This window comes from Orycteropus afer, unplaced genomic scaffold (assembly GCF_000298275.1).
Source record: "Orycteropus afer afer isolate SDZICR_OR568_19922 unplaced genomic scaffold, OryAfe1.0 scaffold00148, whole genome shotgun sequence".
NCBI lineage: Eukaryota > Metazoa > Chordata > Mammalia > Tubulidentata > Orycteropodidae > Orycteropus > Orycteropus afer.
In genome coordinates, this window is record NW_006921735.1 from 2,135,822 (window position 1) to 2,145,753 (window position 9,932).

The 9,932-nt window shown below is 33.7% G+C and overlaps 1 protein-coding gene across 1 annotated transcript in view; it reads right to left on the reverse strand.

Moving 5' to 3' along the window:
• The window catches only part of LOC103201376 (dystrophin-like), a 2,052,823-nt gene that overhangs the window by 1,833,432 nt on the left and 209,459 nt on the right, over positions 1 to 9,932 (reverse strand). Inside the window, exons 12-14 of the mRNA XM_042781676.1 lie at positions 7,263 to 7,475; positions 2,937 to 3,050; positions 1,848 to 2,003 (exon numbers count right to left, since the gene is read on the reverse strand). Coding sequence (XP_042637610.1) covers positions 1,848 to 2,003; positions 2,937 to 3,050; positions 7,263 to 7,475 — 483 coding nt within the window. The remainder of the gene's footprint in view (positions 1 to 1,847; positions 2,004 to 2,936; positions 3,051 to 7,262; positions 7,476 to 9,932) is intronic.

The window sequence follows — 9,932 nt, forward strand, 5'->3', positions numbered from 1 at the left end:
AAAACCTATGGTGTGTAATTGTACTCTGACCCACGTGGGGTCACCATGAGTCAGGAACTACTCGAAGGCAACTGATGTGGCGGAATGATGTACCCACAGCAGATGCGTGGCTTTACAATGTACATGGGCTTTCATGCCAAGATATATAGATAACTAAGGGCTATAAGGGCTATAAAGTGGCAATTGAGACAAGCACAAAGGTTACAAAAAGCTGTTTGAGCATGAGAAAATTAAAGAGAAAAAATGTGCTGACTCCAGGAAAATAATAAGAGAAATAAGGTAAGTCAAGGCCCTTTATTTGTGGAGTCAGGGGTAAAGGTTAAGAGTTTTGCCCTATGTAAATATTGTTCTTTAGCTTTGGTTGAATCAGTGTCATGTTACCCAATAAACAAGGGAAGCATGAGCTTACTTGTGTTTACTAATTTATAGTGAAGAATTTCACATGGGTTTCACCACATTTTTGTTATGTAGCATGACGCAGGCTAATGTGTTTAAAGCACTTACTTGGAACAACAAAATCTTGGCACATATAGTAGCAGACAGAAGGTGTTAAGCAAGGATAGCCTAAGAATGAGAATGCTTTATAAATTGCACTCCCATAAAATGTAAATTTTATGTAAATGTAAATTTTATATAAACATTAAATTGCACTTCTATAAACCTTGAGGTTTCAGAAGCGTTGCTGACTTTATAATTTTTTTCATTTGCTTGTTCTTTATCACTTTGCTAACTAAATGGGTGGTATGCTTTCTATTCATCCATTAAGAACACTGAACAAACAAATGCCTTTCATACTTGCCTCCCAGGAAAACATCAATGGTATAATCTATTTTTCAAGTAATACTTTTTTTCACGAATGACTCTTCTAGAACAGACTCACTCCAGGATAAGAGTGCAAGCTAGCTGACCCAGGGCTATCTCATCTGTGAGTTAATAGAACTGTTGAACATTTGTCAGTGAGGATATTAGCTGCGTGACTTGCCTTGAATTTCACTTTTCTAAATTCTTTTTAAAATTTAATTTTTGCCTTTTGGCATTCTTTCTTTACAATTTTGAGAGGTTACTTAGAAATAAATAGAGACTAACTTCATCTAACACTCATAGATTAAAATCACTCATTAACTTCAGAAACGGTATTAGTGAATTTCAAACTAATCACTGCTTTACATGAAAATTTCATCTTCTGGACAAGAAATATGTGATATGTGTTGCTTATGTAGACAACATTTTCACTTCTGTAACTTAGTCTTAAACTTAAAATATAAAATTAATATAAAAGACATTCTGCTATATAAAAAGGAGGAACTTAAATAGAAATGAACAATTTGTTTACTTTTACATTGAGCTATTCTTTGCCATTTTCCATTCTTAACTCATTGATTAAAATACATATATTGAAAAAGCTAACCTTGGAAATCTACATAGCAATCAGAAGTGAAAAGTATTTACCATATCTGTGTATACTCAAGTATTATGCATTCATTTTATTTTCTGTACCAAGTATATACGTATAAATTAAATTGTGTTAATAATTGTTACAAAATTATGTTATGGAGAAAACATTCAATGAAAATAGTGCCTACGAATAGGAATTTGTTTTCAGTGAGACAGTGTTTTAAATCAAGTTGTATTCTAGAAGGCCATTTTAGGATCACAATAAGATGAGTATGTATTACTTAAAATATCTGCAATGAAAATATCTCAATCATGATAGAAAAAGACTAATTCATCTGAATGTACCCACACAGCTAGTGTCTAAACTTTAAATGGGTAATGGTGAAAAGAGACATTAAGAAATCTTAGTTAATGAAATATAGGCAAGCCACAGTGACAGTGACAACACATACCTGTCGGCACACGTGATCCCACTGAGCATTGAGTTCTCTGAGCTCTGTCTCAAGCCTGGAAGCAAACTCTGGCTCCGCTTCTTTCTTTATCTTCTGCCCACCTTCATTGACACTGTTTAGGCTGGGCTGGATTGTCTGAATATCATTGACTAAAAGCTAAAGAAAAGATTCAATTTATGCTACCTGAAAAAAATTGTCAGCACATATTAGAAATACCAAATAATTAGAAAACGTATAATTAGGTAGTAAGAATCATGACACAGGTCCTGTTCTTTAAACCAAATCTGTTTAATAACCTTGAGAAAAGGCTCAGAGGGTTTTATGGCATGAAAGTTGTAGCAAATTAACTGTACTCGGCTTGTATCAAAAACAGAAGGAAATGATTTTGCTATTTCTTTTAAAAATGTGTGAAACTGATATTTAGACATTACTATTTTTGAAAAGAGTTGGGTTTTCATTCACAGGATATTACAGAAATGCATGATGTGTGTAGGTGGAGTTGCTCTCTTTAGCATGTATTTGCACAAAAAAATCTGTGAAAAATTAGAATATTTTCTTCCTGCTGCATGACAATGGTATAATAAATATTATTTCCAAAGTCCACATTGTGCTATATCATAACATACCGCATTGTACATGGAGGCAGCAACATAGTGTGAATAAGAAACAGCAATATGGTATAGTTCAAAGGATTTTATACCTTTAACTTAAACAGTTTATGTTAAAATAATCTTGTAATGTGAGGTCTGAGTAAATGCCAATATTTTTCTGGCATTTATTTTACCCAGAGTTGCTCAACCTTGTCATTAATAGTGTTGGGGGCCAGGCCATTCTTTGTTGTGAGAAACTGTTCTGTGAACTACTGTATGTTTAACAACATCTCTATCTTCTAATCACTAGATGTCAGTAGTACACACACCCAATTGGAACAATTTGAAATGTCTCCAGACACTGACAAATGTCTTCTAAGAGGCAAAACCACCCCTTGTTGAATTTCATTAATATAACCAAATATTATTGTCCATAAAAAGTCCTCATGAAAAAAAAAAAAAAAAACAAACACTCACCGCCAACAAATAAAAATCTTACCCTGCATTGTTTGAGTTGTTTTTTAAGAATTTCTGAATCACCAAGGGCAGGCCATTCCTCTTTTAGGAAAACATCAACTTCAGCCATCCACTTCTTCAGAGTTTTTATGTGGTTCTGGAATCAAAGACCCATGGTAAGGCATTATTGGGGTGCTGACTGCTCCTAATACAATTCATCATGGTGATACGCCTGAACACAAGCCTAAAAATATTCTCATGTTTGATGGATGTCTCTAAGTAGCTCTTCAGGAAAAAAAATATATTTTTACTAAGACTGTACTTTTATGATCTACTGTATGAGCACTGGTGTATGAAGTCTGCTATTGTTAAAAATAAAAAATTACTACCAAATGTGGTTTTATGAGGTTACTCTCAAGAACATTAAATCAAATCTCCCTCTAGAGAAATTTTAAGTTACAAAACAACTCATGATAATCTTAACAATGTACCTTACAGTACATGAAACAAACTATGAACAATAAACTCAATGTAATGGTATCTTTATGGCCTCACTAAAGCCAAACTTCCACATATTGTTTTCTACAGTTGACAGCTTAAATATTCCCTCCAGCTGATAACTTTCAGCCTAAGATTGTGTCATTTCTAAAAGGAAAGCTTTTGGATTTAATTCTTAATTGCCAGACCACTTTGAAGTTATAAAGGTGAAAAATATAATTTATCAGAATTTACAATTAGCCAAATACCTCTCATTATTCTATCCCATATAACTTTTTTCCTATTGCATTTTTTTGAATAGACTTTCCTTTTGAAAATAGTTTTAAAGTTACAGAAACAATTAAGATGATAGTACAAAGAGTTCCCATAAGCTCCGTGCAGTTGCACAGCTTCCTATGGAACATTTTGATCAAAGATTCCATAGAAGAATCCTGATCAAAACAGGGAAAACAAAGAACAGAATTTCAAATTCTCATGGACTTGAGATTTTCTAGAGCCATGGAGCATGGATGAACCCCTGAAACTACCATCCTGAGATTATCTTTAAACTTTAAACGAAAAATATCCCCTGAAGTCTTCTTAAAACCAAGCAATAGTTTAGGTTTACCAGTGGGGTGTGTGGGGAAATCGACCTCGAGGATTATGCTCTTTTAAGAGCTACCTGTATGGGATTAAACTGACAACAGCAACTCTAAAGATTAGATAGGAAACTTAGAGGGCAGTGAGTTTATGTTAATGGTGGAGGAACAACTCAAAAAAGAATGACTGAAATAAATGTCACTAAATTGTACATGAATGTATTGAATTGGTGTATGTTTTGTTGTATATATTCTCCTCAATGACAAAACAAATAAAATTTAAAGAAAAATATAATAGCAGAAGCTGAGTTGGATTGCCTTTCTATTTTACTACTTTTCAAGCGTATTGCTTTAAAACTTCTTTTATTCTCATACAATTCAAGTATACTATATAGATGTGTTATTTTCTTCTTAATTAAATTTCTTTCAAAAATAGGTACATTATGGAAAATTTTCACAGAAATAAAATTAAAAATGGTGTTTTGAAAAGCATTTGAGTAATTCTAAGAACCTCAACACTATCACCACTTTGCTGGTATCTCTCCAACCTAGTTTTTCTCTTTCTTCGCATCATAATTGTCCTAGTTTGTATCTTATTATTGGCTCATTGATAAGAAAATCAGCTCTTTTTTCATATCTGCCTCAGTCTTCCTCAACTTGAATCAATACTCCACGTTAATGACAGTATTGTCTTTCTTCTCTCCTTCTACTTTTTGGGTCATAATGTTTCAAAAGCATATAATCTTATCTTTTCCCCTTTAAAATATCAGTAATGGATCCACATTACCATGATTACTGTTATTATTTTATGAGTATACTCAATTCCATCATCATTAGGTTAAAACACATACTCCAAAACTTGGCATGCAGGACCGCTCATGATCTACTTCTATATGACTCTTTACAAACATATTAATGAATTCCTACACATACCTTCATGTCACCAATATTAATTATGTCCATTTAATCAATATACAGCTCTTTTTAACCAAAACACTGTTTTCTCTCTTATTTAGCTAACTAAATTGAACATGTTCAAGATATGATTCAGATGACTTATGTTTGAAGAATATTTCATTACATGTTTTCCTAGTCTATGTCAACTATCATAACATTTACTACACTGTTTTATTTACTTAAGCTAGTAGGCTGACTAATGCTCCCCATCAAGACAGCCACATTATAATATCAGAACCTATGAATATCTCACTTCATATGGCAAAAAGACTTTTGTAGGTGTGAGTAAGCAAAGGATTTTGAGATGGAGGAGATTATCCTAGAATATCTGTGTGCCTGATGTTATCAAAGATCTTTGTAAGGGGGAGCTAGGAGGGTTCTCATCAGAGAGAGAAAAAGACAGTGAGAGATGGAGAGAGAGATGCTATGAAGATGCTATAAGAGATGCTTGAAGATGCTATGATGCTGGTTTTGAAGACAAAGGAAGAGAACACAAGTCAAGGAATGTATTCAGCCTCTGTTGTTGTTGTTGTTGTTATGTGCCCTTGAGTCGGACCCGACTCATAGAAACCCCTCCTTGGGTTTCCAAGGCAGTATCACTATGGAAGTAGATTGCCCAACCTTCCTTCCAAGGAGTGGCTGGCAGGTTTGAACCGCCCTCCCTCTGGTTAGCAGTCAAGTGCCTTAGGCACTATGCTACGAGAGCCCCTAGTCAGTCTCTAGGAACTAGAAAATGCTAGAAAATAGATCCTCCCATAGAACATCTAAAAGAGATGCAATCTTTTTGACATCTTGATTTTAGTCAAGTGAGAAATGTATTACATTTCTGATCTCAAGAAGAGTAAGATCATGCACTTGTGCTGTTTTTATCCACTAAATTTGTGTTAATTTGCTATAGCAGCAATAGGTAATGAATACCCTTATTTTTCTTTATCAATAGGCTTGATGATGCCAAAGAACATGTAATTGCATTCTCTTTTACCTCAGACTCTATTTTAGTCTATGTATGCATGGATGGATGCACTTATCTGTGTATGTCTGCATGCACATATATGCATATATGTGGAGATAGGTTTATTTTTAAAAGAAAAATTTAGGTCACCTTAGTGATGTGGTTTATAAGTGGCACAGCCAGTTAATAAATATCTAAACTGGGATGTAATTACAGAAGCATTTTATTCCAATGAGTTGCCATTGTGCTTTCAAAGACTCTCCTAGTCTTAAAATTTTTTTCACTGACTGACACATCAAAAGATATTTACCTACGTGTATACTTCATTGTAGCAAATTATAACATAGTCTACTATCTACATATGTTTTATGTGTTATTGAATATTTTTCTTAATTTTTTTCAATATTTCTAGGCTGTATGGTTTGTGAGTTTTTTTCAAATTGTTAAAAATCCCCCCCCCAAAAAAATCCAATATATTGAAAAAGAAAAAAATCCATGTATAAGTGACCCACTCAGTTCAAATCCATGTTGTACAAAGGTCAACTGTATTTGCCTTTAAGTTTTATAATGCATTTTAGGGTGAAAATAAGTAAACAAAAAATGAGTATTAAAAGTAAATTACCTGAATAGGGCTATATAATAGCCTATATGAGCCATGTCCTAATTTACCCTGAGACCAGAAGAACTAGATGGTGCCCCTCTACCCCTGTTGTTGTTGTTGCTGCTGTTATGTGCCGTCGAGTTGGACCCGACTCATAGCGACCCCTCCTTGGGTTTCTGAGGCAGTATCGCTACAGTAGGAGATTGCCCCAGCTTCCTTCCGAGGAGTGGCTGGTGGGTTTGAACCGCCAGGCTTCTGGTTAGCAGTCAAGTGCCTTAGGAACTAGGCTACCAGCTACAGACCTTTATTATCAGGATCAGAATAGATGGACCCTGACAATTCTGGAGAAAAACATGGACCAGGACTCAAATTCAAAATAAGTTAAGATTTACTGGACAGTTGAGACTAGAGGACTCCTGAGACTATCATCACCTAGGATATTCTTGAAACCTGGACCCTAAACCATCTCAAGGTTACCATTTAGTGAAAGAAGAGATTTGCACACTAAATAAACATTACCCATGAGTATGGCACTCCATTAAAAAATAAAACTACATGAGACCAAGAGGTCAAGATTACTCTAAAGCAAAGATGAGAAAATAAGGGTGCAGAAGGGTGCACTGGAAAGAGAACAATCAGAATGCCAGGAAAGAGTATGACCACATATTGTGCAAATGTAACTAATGTCACTGAATAATGTGTATAGAAATTGTCCAATGGAAACCTAATTCTCTGTGTAAACTTTCACCCAAAACAAATGTTATTTAGAAAACCATAAATTACCTGAATTTTTCGGAGTTTATTCATGTGTTCCTCCAGCTTTTGGCAATACTCAACAAGCTGAGAGGAAAGTTTCTTCCAACGGACTTCAATCCCTTCAAATTCTGATTGATATTTCTGACTAATCTCAGAGGGAGCTTTCTTTGATATTTCTTTCACAGTGGTGCTGAGATAGTTTAGGCCACTTTGTTGGTCTTGGAGAGAACTTTGCAAAGCCTGCAAAAGAGAGGGGCGGAAGATATTTATACTAACAGATGAATATAATCATTAATGAATTTCAGTTAATTAAATGGCACTTAAATTAAAAGTAATCTGATTTAGAAATCTAAATAAAGTAGCTGATGGAATATCAGTCATAAAGTATCTAGCAGTAATTTAAATGTTACATTTTATCCTAACAGCAATTTGCACATTATTCAGCCTATTTTATAAACAGTTTAAAATGCATCCAAAACTTACTGAATTAAAGAATGTTTGTTGTTGTCGGGTGCCCCTGAGTTGATTCTGACTCATTGTGACTCTAAAGGGCAGAGTAGAACTGCCTCCAAGGTTTGCAAGGCTGTAAATATTTATAGGAGATTACCAGGACTCTTCTCCTGCAGAGTGGCTGTTGATTTCAAATAGCCAGCTTTCCTTTAGCAGAGCAGTATTAAACCTAATTTTATTGCTAGAGTCCCTGTGTGGTGTTACCTGGAAAGACACTGGCTGCTAAAAGACAGTTTGGAGGTTTGAGTCTATCCAGAGATACCTCAAAAGAAAGCCTTGGTGATCAGCTTCTAAAAAGATAGCCATTGAGAACTCCATGCAGCACAGTTCTACTTTGACACACATGAAGGCTACATGAATCAGGGTCATCAGGAATAACTGTATATTTATATATTTATAATTAATTAAAATATCAATCAATTGTACTGTCGAGACAATTCCGACACATAGCAACTCTATAGGACAGAGTAGAACCGTTCCATTGAGTTAACTTAATCTATAATCTTTTTGGAAATAGATTGCCAATGTTTGTATATTAATAATTGTATTTATGATGCATTTACTGCAGTTAAATCTAATTATAGTGAGTGTTCAAAACCTCTAACTTCCTTGATGTTGTTGTTGTTATGTGCCGTCGAGTCAGACCTGACTCATAGCAACCCCTCCTTGGGTTTCCGAGGCAGTATCACTATGGAAGTAGATTGCCCCATCTTCCTTCCGAGGAGTGGCTGGTGGGTTTGAACCGCCAGCCTTCTAGTTAGCAGTCAAGTGCCTTAGGCACTATGCTACCAGAGCTAACTTCCTTAGGTGGAACAATAACACAACAGTATTTATATTTGGAACAATAAACTTAACTGACTACTTTACAATATGGATGGCCTACTAAAGCTACTAAAAAAAAAGTTTCATATTTTTCAATGGACATTTTTATTTTTCATAAAATTTTACTGTGAAATCCTAAGGTAATTTTGGGAAGAAGTTATAAAGTTTGTTTTACTTTTATCTTACATAATCTATGTAATAATTTCTAAAATTATAACCATGTTTAAGTTTACTAAATATTTATTTAAATGTTATTTTCTGGTTATAAAGTAATGAAGGAGCATGATTTTAAAAACAGAAAAATAACACCCACTATATACAACTATCAAGATTTTATATAACCTTTCAGGTTTATCATATCCATAAGTAAATAATAAATATCTTATACTTTGGTCTACATTATCTCCCCCGAAACATGTCAAACATATAACTTTTATGGTTGCATAACATCCTATTGTCTATTATGTGGTATTGTACTTAATTGTTCTGTATTATGGGATATTTTGACAACGTCTTATCACATAACTTCATTTTGAACTAGATATTTTTTGTGTGCATTTCTCCATGCCAATAATTATTTTTTCCAAAACATATACTTCTAAGGGTTCTCCTTAAGTTTATTTAGCCATTCCCCTCAGGTCCATAAATTAAATTCTACATTTTAATTTCTATAAATTATGTTTATCTATCTACCTTGGATACAGTTTCATTATTTCCATATTCACATACAAAAATGACTAATTGTTTTGGTTAGTAGGCAATACTGAATAATTTTCTCAGCAAAATTACATTCAATTTACATCCCCACCAGTGACAATGTTTTACTCATTGCTTCCAGATCTGCAATATATATTTTGCAATAGGTGAAACATAGAATTTCATTTTGTATGTTCTTTTGTACTAAATCATTTACAATTGGAGTTATTATTTTTTATACACACATTGGCTTATGTCTCTTCCTTGTCACTTCCATACTTTTGATGTTCTCTGTTGAACACAGAGATGTTTTTATTTTCTTTGCCCTCATTTTTGTTTTAACTTTGTCCCTGGCATTTTTAAAGTTTTTCTGATCACTGTCATTGATATTTATGCTTCTTCATCATATACTGTAATGATCTTTCATTATTTCTCAATTTATTTTTATTTTATTTTTGAACTTTCTAATCTATTTGGTATTTTATTACAGTATAACTTTTGAGTCAGTGTTCTAACATTTTTGTTTTTATCATAGTTAATACATTACATTTCCCAAACAATATTTTTAAACTACTTTTTTCCTTTTTTTGGGGGGGGTTGGGGGTGGAACTCATGTACTCAGCAATTTTTATATATTTGTACCATCTTCTAATCTTTTACCTTTATTAA